Source organism: Gigantopelta aegis, chromosome 13 (assembly GCF_016097555.1).
Source record: "Gigantopelta aegis isolate Gae_Host chromosome 13, Gae_host_genome, whole genome shotgun sequence".
NCBI lineage: Eukaryota > Metazoa > Mollusca > Gastropoda > Neomphalida > Peltospiridae > Gigantopelta > Gigantopelta aegis.
The window spans coordinates 28,525,924-28,548,830 of record NC_054711.1 but is presented as its reverse complement, the minus strand read 5'-3'; the positions used below and the strand labels follow the sequence as shown (position 1 = coordinate 28,548,830).

At 37.9% G+C, this 22,907-nt stretch overlaps 1 protein-coding gene across 6 annotated transcripts in view; it reads right to left on the bottom strand.

The window, feature by feature from the left end:
* LOC121387410 (supervillin-like) overlaps positions 1-22,907 on the bottom strand; it is a 220,021-nt gene that overhangs the window by 78,687 nt on the left and 118,427 nt on the right. For 5 of the 6 annotated variants that reach the window (XM_041518514.1, XM_041518515.1, XM_041518516.1 and 2 more), the window contains 4 exons: positions 18,085-19,871; positions 12,101-12,271; positions 10,767-11,015; positions 3,406-4,077 (listed from right to left, as the gene is read on the bottom strand). In XM_041518514.1, coding sequence (XP_041374448.1) covers positions 3,406-4,077; positions 10,767-11,015; positions 12,101-12,271; positions 18,085-19,871 — 2,879 coding nt within the window. The remainder of the gene's footprint in view (positions 1-3,405; positions 4,078-10,766; positions 11,016-12,100; positions 12,272-18,084; positions 19,872-22,907) is intronic. The other variant, XM_041518517.1, reaches the window with a different exon arrangement.

Here is a 22,907-nt window from a genome sequence, read left to right as displayed (position 1 = left end):
TTTATGAGTGGTACGGACTAATGCTTTTAAGTGTAAGGCTTCAGATCAAGCGACGCGTCTCTGACGTCAGGGACCTCGTGATTGCCCTGCTCATTAAAGATCAGCAATTTCCGCTAAGAGCTCGTATCTGGGGTTCTTTTATGGAGATATTTTAAGTAATTAATTTTTTATATATTTTTTTTTTTAGGTGATTCAATTTATAATTAATTGTACATGGTTGGTGCCAAATATGGTTTACGTGACATGTTTCCTTTAACTATGGCCCAGAGGTGAAATACACATAAAACTTGGTATGTAAAAGGATGAAGTCAAAATACACATGATTAACTATGGCCCAGAGGTGAAATACACATAAAACTTGGTATGTAAAAGGACTAAGTGAAAATACACATCATGACTAAGTGAAAATACACACAACTAGGTCAAAATACACACAATGATATTAATATGCAGAAACGGCTAATTGAAACCTACATTAACCTGCCACCTATGGACACTGCAGGAGACATATTAGCACAGGTGGTCACAATAAAGAGGTCTAATTAAAAAGAGGCTAGATACACCGAACAACAAAAGAAATGCAAAGATTAACTAAGTTTTAATTTATTTAAAATCTTTCGCTTGGAATCCCATTAGTTTTTGTATTAATTAAAAAATTAAAATTATTAAAGTGACAGAGCCTCGTTTAACAAGTACAATGGTTAATGAGACGAGCTCTAGTTATTGTTAGACGGTATTTCCCTGTTTAAGCATCACAGACTTCTGCTTCTCTCTCTTATAACTTTATACAAGTGTGTTGCAGGTTTGTATAGTAACTAAAGTTTCTTTTATTTAACGACACCACTAGAGCACATTGATTTTTTATCTTATCATCGACTATTGGACGTCAAACATATGGTCATTCTGACACTGTTTTTTAGAGGAAACCCGCTGTCGCCACATAGGCTACTCTTTTTATGACAGGCAGCAAGGGATCTTTTATTTGCACTTCCCATAGGCAGGATAGCACAAACCATGGCCTTTGTTGAACCAGTTATGGATCACTGGTCGGTGTAAGTGGTTTACACCTACTCATTGAGCCTTGCGGAGCACTCACTCAGGGTTTGGAGTTGGTATCTGGATTAAAAATCCCATGCCTCGACTGGGATCCGAACCCAGTACCTACCAGCCTGTAGACCGATGGCCTAACCACGACGCCACTGAGGCCGGTGTGTATAGTAACTAACCTTAGTGTCCATTTTTACCAGCTGAAACTAGGGTCTATGACTTTAATTTCTTGTGGACATTTTAGGTCTGTTTTAAGAGTCTACTTACAGAATTAACTGTATCATTAAAAATATATACAAATAATATTAAAATATTCAGGTCAGGTCAGGTCAGGTCAGGTCAGGTCACTTCAGGTCAGGTCAGGTCAGGTCATAGGGCTTAACGTGCACATTCAGAGCTAGCTGTTGTAGCGCACGCCTGTCATGGGCGCAGGTGTCAACTTACGCGGTCTTCTTCGTCCAGGACAGGAAAGGGGTTGGGGTGAGTGGGAGAATGGACTGTCAGTGCTGACAGGTGCAAGAGAGCACCAGTAGTCCGATCAGGGTCGGTAGCGGGAGGGAGGGGGGCATCTGTGGTGCTATTGAATTGTGAATGTCCCGTAGGATTAAGTTCAACATTTAAAACATTTGCACAGTTTTCGTGAGTTAATTTGGTGCATGATTTGGAACGGTTCATCGAAATTCAACTAACATATTTGCATTTCTTTTGTAGTTTAGTGTACATGGTGTTCTTTAATAATATGGTTAACGAGTATACATAATTATGTACATATATGTAATGGCTGAAAAGCTAGAAAGCTAACATTCTGAAGACAGAGTGCATTTAATGTTTCAAAAGTTCACCACAGACATACACATGTATATTATATACAAAATTAGTAAATATTTCTACAGTTTGTTAGTACATAATGTTAGTATATAAACTAATACACTATACAGTTGTTAGTGGGATGAGACATGTTAGCCTGCACAGAAAATATAAAAAGATAAACACAGGAGAAAAAGATAATGGCTATATTTAGCAGAAAGAATCTCGTGGTTTCTTTGTACAGTGAAAAACACCACAAATAAGTACATTGTAGTGGTGCTACTGCAACATTATTAAAAAAACTCAAATTCTATATTCAAAAAAAAAAAAAAAAAAGTTTTCTTCTTTCCAGCTTAATTATTGTTGTGAATAAAGTTTGTGTTATTTTATCAATCATTGGTCACTGGATGTCAAACATTTGGTAATTCTGACAGTCTTAAAGAGGAAACTAGCTACATTTTCCCATTAGCAGCAAGGAATCTTATATATGCACTTTCCCACAGAGAGGACAGCACATACCATGGCCTTTGATGCAATATGTCGTCTGCCACTGGCTGAGATGGGAGAGACCCAATCAGAGAATGGGTCCGTCAAGGAGGCTCGATCCCACAACCCAAGAGTGCTCTGCTGACTGAGTTAGATCCCTCCCCGTTGATGTGAATAACTAATTGTATTTCCAGTGAGTATTTCATCCAGGGTGTCTAGAGAAAACTTGGTCCTCTTACAAATGCTACTCAGATAAGTAGCAATTTTATTTGTAAAAATACTCAGGGCTAGCTCTGGCATTTGCCAAATTTGCCAATTGCGAATTTTGAAAGCAGTTGGCGAATTTCATTTTAATTTGGCGAAATAATTTTATGTAATAACTGATATTTTCAAGAAAATAACTGTTGATTTCAGCAATTTTTGAAGTTTAATAGACAATTTGGCGAAATATTTTGCTCACCCAGAGCCAGCCCTGATACTGGTCATAATTAAGTCTTTAAATTCAGTCTTTAAATCAACTTCAGACATTTTAGAAACAAAGAAGGACAATTCCAAGAACAATTTAAAAAACATTTAAATTAGTAAATACAACTTTATACATTTTTATAACAGATGGTTATTTTGTTACATTCCAATTTAAAAACAAAAATTTTACTGATCCTTATGACAAATGTTTTAAAATTAACTATTATATACAGTTAAAAACCCAGAAATTTTAATATATTATTACGTTTTTAAAATTCTGTAATTAAAATGACAAAGGAAGATATCAAATCAACTAATAAAAAAAAAAAAATTGCTTTTAAAATATACATTTATAATTTAATATTCAAATAAAAAAGGAACATATTAAATCAACTTGTAACAATGTAAAAACAATTGATAATCCATAACAATAAAAAAAAATAAAAAAAATAAAAACAAAACAACCAAATTTAAAAATAAGTTCCACATCCAGCACCACCAACACCATACCGCTTGCAGCATGCAACAGAGAAAGCAGCGGACAAAGGGCAGATAACTGGGGAGATAACAGAACAGGCGACCAATCACAAGACAGCTTACCCAGCCAACTCATCATTATTTTCCGGCTCTGCTGGAACCAACTCCGCGTCCAAACTCTCCGGTTTCCTTCCGGTTTCCGTCTTGCTCTCTGACCTGTCGGCCATTTCCGACGCGGTTTTCACCTCATCCTCGGTGACCGGTTGCGTCCTGACCCTCTCCCGCCTCTTGCGGTCTATATAACGCTTCGCACCACTCGCAGACGTCTTATATTTATCCTTCTCCGCTTTCGTCTTTTCCTCCATCTGGCGGAAAATGGACGCCCTTGCCGACACACTCAGACAAGCCGGGTCGTTCTCGGATATGTCCATTTCCAAACTGAGGCTGCGCAAACAGTCCGGACTGACCATTTCCATGTCCGAACCGGACAGAATCCCCGAATCGGTTTTCGAGTCATTCTTCTCCAGAGATCTGAAGGTGGAGGTCATCGTGGACTCCTGAGCCATCTGACCTTCGGGAATGGCCTTGAGTTCATCGGCAGTGACTGGTTGCGTGTGATGCCGCTCCAGACGGTTGCGTTTCTTCTTCGTCTTCATCGGAACAATGTGCTGCGGAAACTCTGTCTTTTTATCCGGCGGCAGTTTCTTGGTCATTTCCAGTTCCTTGAGACGTTCGAAAACGTTTTTAGAAGACTCTCGTCTGACCAGGGCACGGAACGAAAAAACTGATTCCAAACTGAAAAGTAGGGTACTTTACAATCACTCGTCTGTCTTATACAATTATCATTATTACTGTCAATGGCATTAATGATGTACTGGCCTCAGCGGGGTAGTGGTTAAGCAATCAGACATGGGGTAGTGGTTAAGCCATCAGACAAGATAACGTTGGTGGATACTGTATTTGCATCCTGGTACTAGCTCCCACCCAGAACTTAGAAGCTTACTAAACTGACTTCTCTTTCGCTAACCATTAACAACTAACTATGAAAGTATAATCCTGAATGCACAACTAAGATAGTTACGGTGTGTGACCAGAACTGCGTACTTAACAACTAACTATTAAACTACTATCCTGAATGCACAACTAAGATAGTTACGGTGTGTGTCCAGAACTGCGTACTTAACAACTAACTATTAAAATACTATTCTGACTGCACAACTAAGATAGTTACGGTGTGTGTCCAGAACTGCGTACTTAACAACTAACTATTAAACTACTATCCTGAATGCACAACCAAGATAGTTACAGTGTGTGACCAGAACTGCGTACACACAGCTGATATAGTTAAAGGCATACTGTCAGATTTAACAATCTTATTTTTCCAAAAAGTGGATAATAAATGAAAATTACATCAATGTTTAGAAACCAAATCTGGCTATTGAATCACCTTAACTAAGCCATGATGGTGTGAAATCCAATTTAATCCTCTTGGCAATATTATTTTTTACATTATGGACTATTGCCATAATTCAATTATTGTTTACAAAATATTATTAATAAGTGGAGTATGATGGTTACCTAGATTGTTGAATAAAGTACATTTAGGGATAAATCAAATACATATGTTTCACGTAATACTTTGTTTGGCCATTTAATAGGTCAGTGGTCTGTGACAATATGCCTTTAAGGTATGTGCTCAGAACTGCGTACTTGAAAGTTAACTGGATTCCAGCATCAAAATCACTTTAAGTTGAAATTAAAAGAAGTTTAATGATCGTTCACTTTTTAAAATAAATGTATTCGGTACCACAAAAAAAGAATCTAAATGTACTTGCACCTATGTAAATTAATTAAATATTAAGAGTTTGTATTTTGAAACAGTTAATAAAGACATACATGTAAGCTTATTAGTAGCTAAGTGTACTCAACTAGTGCAATGTCTACAGTAGTGCAAAATCAACATAGACTGAGTCACCATCAAAACTGTTTTGGTAAATTCATATAAAGAAAAGACAATGATACTGGATCACCATCAGCACAGCCAGATTTCAGTGTGTTAGAATGAGCAAGAAAATCCTATGTTGCCTCATTAGTTAGTCCATCCATTGGGTTCACCGACGGGGTTTGATCCTGAGACCTACTGCACTTCATTGATCACACTGCGAGTATTGAAATTGTTAGTAATACCCTGGATGTATCTGATTTGTCCGATTCAGCAACTAATCTGTTCTTTACAGCGACAAGATACAGGAAAAGCCACATAAATCCAGTAGATTGGTTCTCCACAAACATTTTGTCGAAAGGGTATCAAAATAAAGAAAAGCAGAAAGATTACCAAAGATTAAAATTAAATCTACATGTAAAAGCTAAAAACCCCAACCTAACTAACAGTTAACTTAAATTAACCCTCACAGTGTCAAATTTGGCTTAGACTTCAAAATTTAATTTTTTAAATATGTGTATGTGTGTGTGTGTGTGTGTGTGTGTGTGTGTATTTTTTTAATTATTATTATTAATTTTTTTTTTAATCTGTATTAATATACATGCACTGAAATGTATGAATAAAAACATTTAAGAATCAGATATGTATACTGCACATCAAAAGAGACGTGAATATAATTTTCAGCTAGAACATTAAATTTTGCTGTCGTTTTTGTAAGAAGGGATTAACCTATATTGAGATTCAAAAGAAATACAGATTGCTATTCCATTTCTAATTTCACAGAATTAAGCGTTTGTAATCAAGTAAATCTATTCCAAATACAAGCGAACCATAACCCTTATTTGCATTTCTTTCTAATTGCAACTTAGCACTGTGAGGGTTAAATACCAAGGATATCATAAGCAAATGTATAAATATTGACAACAAAAAAGGCAAATGAAAAGAGCAACTAAAAAAAAGATAGATAATTAAAATTTCTAAACAATGTAAAGGTTAAGGGCAATAGAACTCTTCAGGCCATGATAGTATTTTGTCGAGGACACACAACAGTTGATAGTGCTTAAAGAATTGTTTCAACTCAGGCTTTATTCCCCTTGTAAGTAAACAGAAAACTAGTGTGTACATTTGAAAAGTAAATGTTTGACGCTTAAAGAAATTTTAGATGAATTATTATGAAATGAAGAGTTCGTTTCCAAAATGCCATTATCCTGAGTTGTCAGACCAGGGAGTTAACAGTGATGGTATACCGATATTAGTACACGTCAACAAGACGACAATGTAGTTTCCGTCAGAACACAATCTTTGCCCACCTGACAGGGTCTTACATTTAAAACTATGTTTTGTGTGACATATACATAGAGGCTATTTCATGGGGTTTTTCTAATACAATTTTTCTCTTTTTTTTTACTATGTTTCGCTTATTCTATCGAAAACACTTAACACCATGATATATTTCTTCCAATATAATTTTTCCAGAAAATTTACTTGACCATAGACTTTTTAAAAGAAATTTGATTAAAAATTATCTTTATTTAATAATACTGCTGTGCAAACATACTTGATAAAGCAATCCTAAAAAAAAAAAACCACAAATTCAGAACGAATCGAACGCCGTTAAATTTTAACTTACACTCAGTAAAAAAACACAAGATATTGTGTCATCATTATTTAGCTTTGTGTTCAATTCGTTTTAGATATTTTATCGTAATTGCACTTCATATCCCTTTTTTATAGGTACAGTTGTTTAAATTATGGTATATATATATTTTTTTCAAATACAATCAGATGCACTGGCAATCATCAAACTTAAATATGAAGAAACGAGACAAAGGGAGATAATTTAATCATGAACGTTCACAAAAAAGTAAATACGATTTCTATATTTTCATTGTAGCTAAAATACAAATGCCGCAAAATTAAACATTTTCTCAAAATGATATAAATGGATATTTCACATTTCATAAATAAACTCTTCAAATCAGTACACCTTTGCAGGACAATCAATTTTAATTAATTGTTTTTAAAAGAACATTCGAACACAGAATCATGACATTTGCCCAAAAATCTGCAATATTTGTAGCAACCCTTTGTACTGTCCTAACTCGTACGATCATAACTTATATAGTGTGATAAGTTTGAACAATACAATAACCAGAGAGGCCATTCAACAATTACATATCACAAAACCTGGAATTTTTTACAACCCTCCCTACACAAATATAATGTTTTCTGTTGTTAACACAACCACCCGTTTAAAATTATGTAATGGTTGTCTATACCCAAGCCCAATTTCCCAGGTCACTCTGACTAAAATGATTGGAATTGCTGTTTGTATTTGTATTTTTTTCTCTTTTTCTTTTTTCAAATAAATACTAAATATAAAAAAAAATATATATACATATAATTTGTTGAGGAACAACAGAGTGTATTCATGGTTGCATTTTATTTTATGAATGAAAAAATGGGCATTGTTTTGATAACAATATGATAAAATGAAGTCTCTGTCTAAAAACCACAATTAAAAATCTCAAGTTAAAACGCTCAACGTTTTGTTAGCTAAATGCTGACATCCTCACAAGCAAACTAAACATAAAACCAGGAGTTCAGCATTGTTTTGATAACAATGAACAACTTTTAACAAGCACTGCCCTTCCTTCCCCTCACAATAGTCAGAAACTTATCTCATGATACCCCATCCTCCACCTAGAATTTATGTAATTGTTGTAACAGGCTACAGAAAGCGCCAAGCTCACAAATCATGTGACACTGACAAACAAGTGCTTAGCGATGAATCACTATCAAAGGATTACACCACCATGCTTGAAATAGCGGCCTGCTAAAAGCAAAAAGCGGTCCATTATTTAGACATAGCTGATGAAATAAAAAATCACCTGTTAAACTCTCCCCACACCCCACCCCCCCAAAAAAAATCCATATCATTTTTTAGAGCCAGATGTACATACGACTGTCTCATCTGCGATTTAGTTCATGATGCTGAACATTATAATTTAATTCCAAGGCTTGAAATAGCAGCCTGCGAAAAGCAAAAAGCATTCCATTATTTAGATGTAGCAGGCAAAATAAAACTTCACCTGCTAAAACCACCTCAAAAATCATAGATAATTTTTTAGGAACAAAGGAAATGTTTTATTTAACGACGCACGCACTTAACACATTTTATTTACAGTTATATATCATCAGACATATGGTTAAGGACCACACAGATATTGAGAGAGGAAACCCGCTGTCACCATTTCAAGGGCTACTCTTTTCGAGTAGCAGCAAGGGATTTTTTATATGCACTATCCCACCGACAGGATAGTACATACCACAGCCTTTGTTGAACCAGTTGTGAAGCACTGGCTGGAATGAGAAATAGCCCAATGCAGCCACCGACGGGAATTGATCCTAAACTGACCTCACATCAAGCGAGCACTTTTACCACTAGGCTACGACCCACACCCATAATATTTTAGAGACCAATGTATGTACAGTTATCTCATCTGCAGTTTAGCTCATGATTCTGACCTATAATAAAATTACATAAACATGACCAAAAATACATGGCCTAATTTTCCACACTATATATTCCAAACCCTCCACTCACCTCGTGCTTTTGTTTCTAGCAGACCCTATTTATTCATAGAACAACATATTTCTTTTGGCCTGCCGTTTGAAAAAACGTATATTATACTTTCTATCCTGAGCCTTGCATCACTGTTGCAGCCAACCTAGTTAGAGTGAAAAAAGAGTTCAATTTTGTTTTGTTTTATTTTGTTGGGACTCCAACTGTTAGGTTATGCAGTACTCAAAGAGAGACAAACTGCCATAACTATTGGTGTCAGAACAGGGTTAATTCCTTCATCTAGAAGTGCATGCCAGATCATGTAGTGTGTTGCCTGCATACTGAGGTTTAATGAGATTCTCTTCACGTGTCAGACCCCCTTGCAGTTAAAAGTGGTAATATTTCAAACTCAAGGTGCTAAAACTTTTTCTTCTTTTTATCTTTTTGTTTCTTCTTTTTTTTCTTTTCTATATATATAATTTTTTTTAGAATAATATCAACAGGGAATCTTCCAAGGTCAAAAGTTGAGATTTTTTTTTAAATTATTATTTTTAAATTTTATTTATTTGCTACATACAAGGCTGATGTTTGTAAGCTGGGCTATATAATAGCAGTGGTAAAGAAGTCATCACACACCTGTCTGCTTCCTTCACTTCTTGTATCACGATGGACTGCATTTATCATATTGCTAGAAACTAACTGATAAATGGTTTTAATATAATCGATAACAGGATCACCACTAACACTACTCATGTACAAAATAGAAGTACTGTTAACTGGCCTAATGGTGTCCTCTGTTGTAATAGAGAGCATTTATCACCTACTGTTAACTGACCTAATGGTGTCCTCTGTTGTAATACAGAGCATTTATCATACTGTTAACTGGCCTAATGGTGTCCTCTGTTGTAATGGACAGCATTTATCACCTACTGTTAACTGACCTAATGGTGTCCTCTGTTGTAATAGAGAGCATTTATCACCTACTGTTAACTGACCTAATGGTGTCCTCTGTTGTAATACAGAGCATTTATCATACTGTTAACTGGCCTAATGGTGTCCTCTGTTGTAATGGACAGCATTTATCACCTATTGTTAACTGACCTAATGGTGTCCTCTGTTGTAATAGAGAGCATTTATCACCTACTGTTAACTGACCTAATGGTGTCCTCTGTTGTAATACAGAGCATTTATCATACTGTTAACTGGCCTGATGGTGTCCTCTGTTGTAATGGACAGCATTTATCACATACTGTTAACTGGCCTAATGGTGTCCTCTGTTGTAATACAGAGCATTTATCATACTGGTAACTGGCCTAATGGTGTCCTCTGTTGTAATAGAGAGCATTTATCACCTACTGTTAACTGGCCTAATGGTGTCCTCTGTTGTAATAGAGAGCATTTATCACCTACTGTTAACTGACCTAATGGTGTCCTCTGTTGTAATACAGAGCATTTATCATACTGGTAACTGGCCTAATGGTGTCCTCTGTTGTAATGGACAGCATTTATCACCTACTGTTAACTGGCCTAATGGTGTCCTCTGTTGTAATAGAGAGCATTTATCACCTACTGTTAACTGACCTAATGGTGTCCTCTGTTGTAATACAGAGCATTTATCATACTGTTAACTGGCCTAATGGTGTCCTCTGTTGTAATGGACAGCATTTATCACATACTGTTAACTGGCCTAATGGTGTTCTCTGTTGTAATAGAGAGCATTTAACACATACTGTTAACTGGCCTAATGGTGTCCTCTGTTGTAATGGACAGCATTTATCACATACTGTTAACTGGCCTAATGGTGTCCTCTGTTGTAATAGAGAACATTTATCACATACTGTTAACTGGCCTAATGGTGTCCTCCGTTGTAATGGACAGCATTTATCACATACTGTTAACTGGCCTAATGGTGTTCTCTGTTGTAATGGACAACATTTATCACCTACTGTTAACTGGCCTAATGGCGTCCACACGTACCTGTCTGCCTCCTTCACTTCCTCTATCGTGACAGGCTGCGTCTTGCGTCTCCAGTCGTCGGCACGCTGTCGGTTCTGGAATCGGCTGCGCTGCGTGTGCACCACCTTGAGGTCAGCAACGTCCTGGATGCGCGACTGCTCGGACAGCTTGCTCAGCTTCTCCATCAGCTGCTCGCCAGACACCGCCTGGGCGTGGCCACTCGGAGTCTCCCCGCTCACCTTACTCGCCGTCTCAGACTCGCTGTGACACCTGAAAACAAAACAAGCATACTGAGATAACTGCCAAAGCAATACATGTCCCCTACAGGACCCCATCTAAATTTTCATATCTCTTCGGTTCGAGGGCTGTAACTGTCAAAAATGGGTAAATTGCCATGAAAATCAAAAGTGACTGTGCACAAATGAAGCTACATGTTTGTATTCACCAGTTAATGAGGGCAGAGTTGGAGGTGGTGTTCCCTCCTTGAATGGAGCTACATGTTTCTACTTACCAGATTTTGAGGGCAGAGGGTAGACTTGGGAGGGGTGTTTCTATCTTGAATGGAGCTACATGCTTTTACTCACGTGACCTTAAAGGGCAGGCTTGGGGAGGTGTTTCGATCTTGAATGCAGCTACATGCTTTTACTCACGTGACCTTAAAGGACAGGCTTAGGGGTGGTGTTCCCATCTTGAATGCAGTTACAAGCTTTTACTCACGTGACCTTAAAGGGCAGGCTTGGGGCAGTGTTCCCTGAAGCTAAATGTTTCTACTCAACAGATATTGATGGCAGATCAGACTTGGGGGTGGTGTTCCCTGAAGCTGCATGTTTGTACTTACCAGATCTTGAGGGAAGACTTGGGGGTGGTGTATCCAGATTAAAAGGCAGACATGGGGTGGTGTATTCAAACTGAGAGACAGACTTGGGGTGGTGTATCCAGGCAGACTTGAGGAGGGGTGTATCAAGATTGAGAGGCAGACATGGGGGTGGTGTTCCCTGGAGCTGCATATTTGTACTTACCAGATCTTGAGGGAAGACTTGGGAGGGGGGGGGGTATCCAGATTGAGAGGCAGACATGGGGGTGGTGTTCTCTGGAGCTGCATATTTGTACTCACCAGATCTTGAGGGAAGACTTGGGGTGGTGTATCCAGACTGAGACGCAGACTTGGGGGTGGTGTTCTCTGTAATTACATGTTTCTACAGACCAGATCTTGAGGGAAGACTTGGGGGGTGTATTCAGACTGACAGGCAGACTTTGGGGGGATCCAGATTGAGAGGCAGACTTGGGGGGGTATCGAGATTGAGAGGCAGACATGGGGGGTGGCGTGTTTCCTGGAGCTGCATATTTGTACTCACCAGATCTTGAGGGAAGACTTGGGGGTGGTGTATCCAGACTGAGAGGCAGACTTGGGTGTGACTGCGGCCAGTTTCTCCTCCTCTATCTTCTTCTGCATTGCGAATATTCTCTGAGTGACGGACAGGTGTTTCATGCTTTCGTCCCCGGGTTCGTCAGACTTCTTCTCTCTCCTGCAACACACCACAGTGTCAATGTTTATCATCCAAACCTCCGACAGTTGAAAGTTTGAATTGAATTCAACCAACATCTAGTAGCTTGTGTTAGTTAATGCTGGTGCTCTAGTGGTGTTGTTAAACAAAACAAACTTTACTTTAAATCTGCACTGTATCGAACATGTATCCTCTAAAAATGTATGTCAGAATTAACAAATGTTTGACATCCAGTAGCCAGTGTTTAATTAATCAATGTGCTTTAGTGGTGTCGTTAAACAAAACAAACTTGACTTTAAATCTGCACTGTACGCATATAGCCAGTGCCAAATGGTCCTCAAGCTATTTGGCATGAGTTATGCAAAACTAAAGTCAGGTAACCCATTTCCTTTTTGTATAAGCCATTATACAAGTATATGTCCATGTAAATGATGTCCTTCATTTAACATGAGACCAACAAATAAGTTACACAAAATTAGATTTGCATAACTGATGCATGAACAAAACGATCGTTCTTGAAATTTTCAGTTAAAGTTTGTTTTGTTTAATGACACCACTAGAGTACATTGATTTATTAATCATCGGCTATTGCATGTCAAACATTTGGTAATTCTGAAATAGTCTGAGAGTGAAAACCTGCTACATTTTTCCATTAACAGCAAGGGATCTTTTATACACACCATCCCACAGACAGGCTAGCACATACCACGACCTTTGATACATCAGTCATGTTACACTGGCTGGAACGAGAAATAGTCCAATGGGCCAAGCGGCGGGGATCGATCCTAGATCGACCAAGCAACAAGCGAGTGCTTTACCACTGGGCTGCATCCCTTCCCTTGCATGAATAAACAATCGGACTTGCAATTTTTAGAGGCTCGTCATCAACAACTATCAGAACCGACAAAAGAAGTGTTTTATTTAACGACGCACTCAACACATTTTATTTACGGTTATATGGCGTCAGACATATGGTTAAGGACCACACAGATTTTGAGAGGAAACCCGCTGTCGCCACTACATGGGCTATTCTTTCCGATTAGCAGCAAGGGATCTTTTATTTGTGCTTCCCACAGGCAGGATAGCACAAACCATGGCCGTTGTTGAACCAGTTATGGATCACTGGTCGGTGCAAGTGGTTTACACCTACCCATTGAGCCTTGCGGAGCACTCACTCAGGGTTTGGAGTAGGTATCTGGATTAAAAATCCCATGCCTCGACTAGGATCCAAACCCAGTACCTACCAGCCTGTAGACCGATGGCCTGCCACGACGCCACCGAGGCCAGTTCAGAACCAACAAATACCAACACCAGAACTCTTTGGAAATGCAACATTTAAAATTGTCTGCCGAGTTGAGTTCTGTTCAGTTGGTGATGCGTGGTTTCTATGAGATCATAAACTAGACTGATTCTCCATCCTACACTATCAGACGCAGTAAACTGGGAGGACCAAGTCAAGAGATTTCAAATGTTTTATCGTAAGCACTTTTTTTATTCCGTGCCCTGTGATTATCTCAACCCATCGGAAACTGTTTTTCAATAATCATGGTAATGTAGGATTGTTATATGATATTGAGTAATGGACTTTTGGGTTCTGTGATTTTGCCCATACGCTACAAACATGTTATCGGAAATCATTGATCGAGGACAAATTTGTGGCTTGAGGATCATTTGGCACTGGCTATATGCATATAATGTAGATTGAAAGTAAAGTTTGTTTTGTTTAACAACACCACTAGAGAACCTGCATTAATTAATCACTGACTACTGGATGTCAAAAATGTGCTAATTCTGACATACATTTTTAGAGGAAACATGTTAGATTTTCGACATCATCAGCAAAGAATGTTTTATATCCCACAGACGGAACAGCAAATACCATGGCCAATTATGGGACACTGGTTTGGATGGGGAAAAACTCAATCAGAGAGTGGGTCCACCGAGGGGGTTTGATATTGTGACTGAAGCACCTCAGGTGAGCACTCTACCAACTGAGCTAGATCCCATCCCCACAGGTGCAATAAACTATAATTTACTTTAATCTCCAGACTATGGATTTACCAGGTGACTTTATTATTGGGTTGTATAGTATATTTTGAACACTGGTTGTTTGTTTTTACATTTTTTGTACTGAAAATCTGCATCCATCTTAAATAAATAAATAAATAAATAAACAAATAAATAAATTAAAATAAATAAATTAAAAAATTAAAACTTTTTTTTTTAAACCTGCCAATTGATGAAGCGTTAACAATCATGAAACATTACTTCAACTCAAATACTGCTTAAAAACTTAAAGAAATCTCTTCATTCAGGGAACGGCACATGGTTCAGAACATTTTATCTGTAGGATAAGATATGTGAACACTTAAACCACCTCTGTCTGCGGTACAATTAGCTTAGCAGCATTCGTGTCCAGATAAATCATGGTACGTTTTAGGTATAATCAAAACGGAAAACACACATTTACACACATGGGCCCTGTTCTAGGAAGCAATCTTAGACCTAAGATCACCATAACTGCACAGCTAACATATGCACTTAAGGTGATCTTAGCACTAAGATCGCTTTGTGGAATGAGGCCCTGTGTATTACTGTACATAAACAATGCAGAACACGAAAGAAAAGGAATGTTTGTTTTTATGACGCCCCAGCACATTACGATTTTAACTAAAATGTTTTTAATATAAATACATGTATGTGTATTTGACCTTTATAACTACAAAGTATTCATATTTATATCACAGGGATTTATCTGGGATTTTTCACCATGATCCCATGTCTGATGGGATTGGGAACATGAGTGTGAGTAAATCATATGTGCGGTATTTTTTCTGGCCACCGAACGATGCAGTACACCATTGTTAAATTAATTTATTAGAACATACATAATTAAATTAATCCTGTAAGTTGCCAATGATATCCATGTCATAAACCCATGTGATAATTTAGTGTATTAACCCAGTTAATAATGGTATGCAAATGAAAAAGTACATGCAAATTTGCAAGGTCTCTAGGTAATATTGTGTTGCTGTCAATGTGTCATTTGTTTACAAGACAACAAGAGCTGTACATCTAAGCTTAATATTTTCATAAGATTTATTTGACATGCTAATTTGTGCTAATTGTGATGACGTCATATTACAGATGGAGGCGACTTTACTACTATGATTTACTAAATATCCCGTGAAAATGTTATTGTAGAAGTGTTATAGGATAAATAGAATTCACTACTCGTGTTTTTTAATATGTAAAATATCAACCTCGTCTAGTTAATCAGTATTTGTCTCAGCAGAGCCTTAACAAATACCGATTAACATAGACTGTTGATATTTTTCATATTAAAAAACACTTGTGACAAATCCTCCATATATATATATATATATATATATACACATACATACATACATACATACACACACACACACACACACACACACACACACACACACACACACACACACACACACACACACACACACACACACACACACACACACACACACACACACACACACACTGTATTGGGAATTTTTAGTACAGAAATGTGGAATTTTCAGTGTCACTTTCTTTTGGGAAGGAGCCCATGTTCGGCCCCACATAACACCTGGAGAAATCCCTGTATCAACATTGTATATACATGTTTGTATAATGCATGCTTAAAACTAAGTTTAAATTACATTAGTTAATTTTACTTGAGTTATTAATTTTACGATGTATTAATGCTCTAATGTGCTTCTGTATAATATAAAAATACTGGCTTGATGTCTCACTGAGTGTATGTCAAATACAGTGGCATTTAAACATTTATCAAGGAAGTTATATTTTAATGCTCATATTATAACCAAATTGTTTTGAATTCTGTTTTAAGAAATTTTTCTTGATAAAGTAGTTTACACATTTATAAATATACATAGATAAAACACTCACATACATTTGTACCTGTATATAAACAGGATAAAGACACACATAATCACACACATACTGTATTACATAAACAAAACACATACATGTATGTATACAAAACATACATACACAAAACAAGTAAAACATACATGTATATATGAACATAATTATACACACATAATCACACACACACACACACAAGTGCGTGCGCGCGCACACACACACACACACACACACACACACACACACATATTAAACAATTATGTATATATACAAAACACACATACTTTGTACACAAACTAAACATATATATACTTGAACATAAAACATACACACATAATCACACACATACATGTACATAAACAATACACTAACAGTCACACAATTACATAAACTAAACACATATGTCAGGGCTAGAAATGAAAAAAAAAATCTACATGCACCAGGTGCATGCTGAAAAAAAAGTTACATGCACCATTAAAATTCTGCATGCACCAAAAATAAGGCAATTTCGTTTGTTTTTTTATACGAAGCTATTCGGAATTATTCGGCAATACCTATATTTATTTATTAACAGTACCGGAACGTTATACAACTGCGTTTATTACTGATTCTTGATCAAATTTGAAAATTTCACCCAACGTAAACGCCGTACAGAAATCTATAATAGGCCTATTACAAAAACGTACGAATATTTGTGTTTTGTATTAAGCAAGTTATCAACCTTTTTACGCAATACACAGTACTTGAAAAATATTAGCATGCACCGCGTGCACCCAGTTTTAAAAGTTACATGCACATGCAAAAATCAGCATGCACCGGTGCATGTACTAACACTGCATTTCGAGCCCTGTATGTATATATATAAAACACACATCCACAAAACATACATGTATACCTGAACATAAAAAACACACATACATTATATAAACAATAAACACATATACCTGTATCAAATGCACTCACATTAACACACATACATGTACATAAACAAAACACACATACATGTATATAAACAATAAACACATATACCTGTATCAAATGCACTCACATTAACACACATACATGTACATAAACAAAACACACATACATGTATATAAACAATAAACACATATACCTGTATCAAATGCACTCACATTAACACACATACATGTACATAAACAAAACACACATACATGTACATAAACAAAACACACACATATATATATACCTGTGGATAAATAAAATGCACTCACATTAACACACATACATGTACATAAACGAAACACACATACATGTACATAAACAAAACACACACATATATATACCTGTGGATAAATAAAATGCACTCACATTAACACACATACATGTACATAAACAAAACACACATATATACCTGTGGATAAATAAAACACACATACACACGCACACACACAAATACAGATACATTTCAAACAAAACACACAAAATAAACAAAACCCACACATACTTAAATAAAATAAAATAAAATAATACATAACAAAATAGATTCAAAAATAAAATGTTTATGTAAACAAAAATAAATAAAATGATACATAAACAAAATACATGTAGATGAATAAAACATAAATACAAAACATACACATAAACATATATATAAAGCATACATAAAAACTGACACGTATATTAACAAAACACCCACATGTACCCATCATCATACAACTTAGTTTGACACCCAATACCCTGTGGGGTTTTTTAGTGCTTGGATGTCATTAAAAATTCATTGATTCATTTGTTCTTTCTTTCTTTCTTCCATTCATTCTATCATTCATTTATTCATTCATTTATTCGTTCGTTCATTCATTCATTCATTATTTCATTGATTGATTCAATTGTTCATTCATTCATTCATTCATTCATTCATTAGTTCTCTTGTTCGTTCATTCATTCACACATGTACACCAACTCACCGTGACACTTCATCAATCTCCTCTAGTGCTGAAATCGACTTGGTCCTCATCCTCCCACCCCCGTCCCCTTCCTCCTGCGACGACTCGGAACTGCCCTCGCACTTAGACTTCTGCTTTTGGAGCAGCTGGGCCAGCTCCTTGTCGACGATCACTGGGGCCGTCTGCTTCGGCAGCGAGGGGGTGCGCTTCAGGATCCCCTTCCGCTTCTGGAACGAGTCTGTCCTGTTTATTGGAGAGCCTCGCTCCTTCAGTGATTCTGCCCTGCGTAGGTTGGTAGAGTTTGTCGTTGATACTGACGCTGGCACCACATCACTGTCTTGATTAGCAGAGTGATCCGGTGTTGAACTGTTCACACGGACAGATGTGGCGCTCTTGGCAGCCGATGACTGATGCACTGAGTGCGTGCTGCTGTTTGGAGACCCGGTCACTCTGGCTGCATCACTTCCAGATGTCCGGTGGACCTCGCCCCATCTGCTCACTGGTTTATCATCACTACGCTGCGGCTGCTGCTTATCTGTAGCAGATGGCGTCGTTACGTCATCTGTGGAATGATGGACAATGGGTAAGGTCACTTCAAGAGTTTTGTCAGTATCGGCCCACAGATTGTCTGACGACTTCGTTTTGTGATCTTTCTTGTGTCTTCTGTCGGTCACCCACATTTCTTCTCTAGCTAAAGGCATCACAAAATCTTTCTCCTCACTCAGTCTTTTCTCCTCACTAGTTCGCTTGTCTGTTCTGTTCACAGAACTTGACATTTGGGAATTTGTATCACCAGCACTTAACAACACAGTGTACGAAACAGCGTCTGTAGATTCGGGAACAGCTGTCTGAGAAGATAACTCCGAATTACTTACAACATTAACAGCATCTTGACCCTTGACATTAGCGGCCATTTTGTTATCACTGCTTTTCTTTGTGTGTGATATTGATGAAGACGATGACGAAATACAACTGGAAATTGTCGCTTCCACATCATGAACGTACTTCAATGCCTCTGCGATGTTCTCAGAACTCGACCTCTTTCTACCAGGGGACAACGGAATGTGAGCTGAACACGAGATTTCGAGATCAGAAGATGAGACGGGACTGTCGAGGTCGTCCTTGACCTTGTTCAACAAGGCCAGACTGGAATCGAGTCTCTCTATGTCACTACGTGAACTGGCCGTGCGAGAGGAGTTCTTCTTTTCGACATCACTGTCATTCCGAGCCACCTGGCCATCATTTCTGGCATCAGTTTCTTTCCTTCGAGCTTTGAGTACAGCCAAAACCTCTTTGTCTGCTATCACCTCATGCACATCAGAAGCTTTCATTTTCTGAGCCCTTTCCACCCGTGAATCTTTCTCCTTATTGGAATCTTTCCTCCTAGCCTCCTGTTCTTGATGTTCAACAATCTCGCTCCTCTGACTCAAAACGGCTTGCAGCTCTTCATTCGGCTTTTCCAATTTCTCCAGACTATAGCGTCTCCTCATGAACTCCGATTTGAAGCTGCCCGACCTCTGAACTTTGGCCTCCTCCGACACGTTGGGCGACTTGACCCGTAGACTGTGTGTTCTCTCCGGGGTGCGTCGCTCGGTGTTTGATTCGTCGCTGCTGCTGGCAACGATCTTGTCCTGTCGGCACAGCCCCAGCACGCGACGGCCGGTGTTTGTGGCGTGTTCCGACTCAGAACCGGATGCATCCGAGCTGGAGAATTTGGACAGGAGCTGGGTGAAGTCTTTGCCCCGTCTGATTGGTCGAGGTAATGAATCATCGGGTTCTGTTGGTTTCGTCTCATTTAATTTCTTTACCTACAAATAAAATTAATAAAATTCAAATAACAGTAATACTGCAAAGAATAAACATTTACAAAAGTTGCCCCTAAATATATTAAATTCTATAGTGTACAATAAAATATATTGAAAGTGCCCTTTATAGATAGAATATTCTTGGTGTCCTCTATAATAGATCTGACTATAGCTGATTAAACTGCTCATAGTAACAAAAAAAAAACCCCACAAACTAACAAACAAACAAATATAATAAATAAACAAACAAATAAATATAATGAATCAATCAATCAATCAATCAATCAATCAATCAATCAATCAATCAATCAACCAATCAACCAATCAATCAATAAATAAATAAAATAAATAAATAAACAAGCAAACGAATAAATAAATAAATAAATAAATAGAATAAATAAATAAATAAAGAAGCAAACAAATAAATAAAAACACATACAATGTACATTGTACATTTATCCGACGCCATATAACCGTAAATAAAAATGTGTTGAGTGTGTTGTTAAATAAAACATTTCCTTCCTTTCCTTGTACATTTAGGATGTGGGATCACATACTGAATATTTTTTAAAGGTTGACCAATGTGGTTGAAAATGCTTCAAACACTGGGCTACATGTATATCTTCTGTAAAACTCAGCTTCAAATAATTTTGATTTGTTTCATGTTTGAGTTCCAGAGTTTACATATTGACAATTTGTAGGCAAAGCTCAAATTATTGGTGCTCAATATTCAGATGATGTGACAAAAAAATTAAATAAATGTTTTTCATTTTAAATCGTGAATGGAGTACAGGAACTTGTCAAGGCTGTCAAGCAAGTGACAGCTCAGCATGATTAGAAAGTGTTTGTTCTGCCATGTTTTCTCCCCTGTTCTCTCCATTTCATGTACACAGGATGATCATCTCAGATTAGATGCATAATTGCTGTCTTCCTTTCTCACACCTAAATGTTTACTCTCTCATTGTGACATGGTCTTTGTAAACGTGAATGTTTACTCTTTCATTATGACATGGTCTTTGATGAATCAGCAATTTTTTGTGATCTCTGATGAGCACTGACCGTCAATTTATGTCTTCCCCAAGCCCAGCCTTGCCTTCTCTCTGGTATACCCGTGCCTTCTCTCTGGTATACCCTTGCCTTCTCTCTGGTATACCCCTGCCTTGTCTCTGGTATACCATTGCCTTGTCTCTGGTATACCCTTGCCTTGTCTCTGGTATACCCTTGCCTTGTCTCTGGTATACCGTTGCCTTGTCTCTGGTATACCCTTGCCTTCTCTCTGGTATACCCTTGCCTTCTCTCTGGTATACCATTGCCTTGTCTCTGGTATACCCCTGCCTTCTCTCTGGTATACCCTTGCCTTCTCTCTGGTATACCCCTGCCTTCTCTCTGGTATACCCTTGCCTTCTCTCTGGTATACCCTTGCCTTCTCTCTGGTATACCCTTGCCTTCTCTCTGGTATACCCCTGCCTTGTCTCTGGTATACCATTGCCTTGTCTCTGGTATACCCTTGCCTTGTCTCTGGTATACCCTTGCCTTGTCTCTGGTATACCCTTGCCTTCTCTCTGGTATACCCTTGCCTTCTCTCTGGTATACCCCTGCCTTGTCTCTGGTATACCATTGCCTTGTCTCTGGTATACCCTTGCCTTGTCTCTGGTATACCATTGCCTTCTCTCTGGTATACCCGTGCCTTCTCTCTGGTATACCCGTGCCTTCTCTCTGGTATACCCTTGCCTTCTCTCTGGTATACCCTTGCCTTCTCTCTGGTATACCATTGCCTTGTCTCTGGTATACCATTGCCTTGTCTCTGGTATACCCTTGCCTTCTCTCTGGTATACCCTTGCCTTCTCTCTGGTATACCCTTGCCTTCTCTCTGGTATACCCTTGCCTTCTCTCTGGTATACCCCTGCCTTCTCTCTGGTATACCCTTGCCTTCTCTCTGTAATACCCTTGCTTTCTCTCTGGTATACCCTTGCCTTCTCTCTGGTATACCCTTGCCTTCTCTCTGGTATACCCCTGCATTCCACTACCCAACCCTTATCTCCCCATGAAACCCATAATTTTGGATCAATTCTTGATAAGAATTAAGAGTTTGCTACCCCAGTAAGCATGCTTGAAACCTATTTAAAGTTAAAGAATATATTTAGTTACATACACAGCAAAAACTCATACTCGCACACACACACACATGCACGTACGCACACACACTTACACATGCAAACATATACACACACAGACACACACATGCACACACACACACACACACACACACACACACACACACACACGAATGTACCAGTATCCAAGATTAATCATATTTAAATCTTTAAAAATTTTATGCTATGGAATTAGTTGGCTAACAGAAATACAAATAAGAAGCCATCATGCTATCAAATGTAACACTATAAATATTAAACTTCATTTGAAGCAACAATATATCCAAAGGTGGTGGCAGTGGGTGGAGAATGGAGGTGGTTTGAGAGGTTACAATGGGAGGGTGGATATGGGAATCAGATTGGGATTGGGACTGAGATGGGATATAATATGATGGTTGGAATACCAACATAATGGGACTGGATATGATAAAATATAACTGGGTGCAACGTAACTTGGGTGGGATATGATGACATTGGTTTGGATTGCATGAGATAACGTCATGAAACTGGATGGTATATAATGGGATTAGATGGCATACTGTAGGACAGGGACTTGATACAAAGCACCTGGTTAGGGCAGGATGATACTGGGTTATGATGGACTGAGTGAGATATGATAAGACTGTGTGTGATATAAATGGACTGAGTGAGATATGATGAGACTGAGTGTGATATAAATGGACTGAGTGAGAAATGACGAGATTAAGTGAGATATGATGGAACTGAGTGTGACATAAATGGACTGAGTGAGATATGATAAGACTGTGTGATATAAATGGACTGAGTGAGATATGATGAGACTGAGTGTGATATAAATGGACTGAGTGAGATATGATGAGACTGAGTGTGATATAAATGGACTGAGTGAGATATGATGAGACTGAGT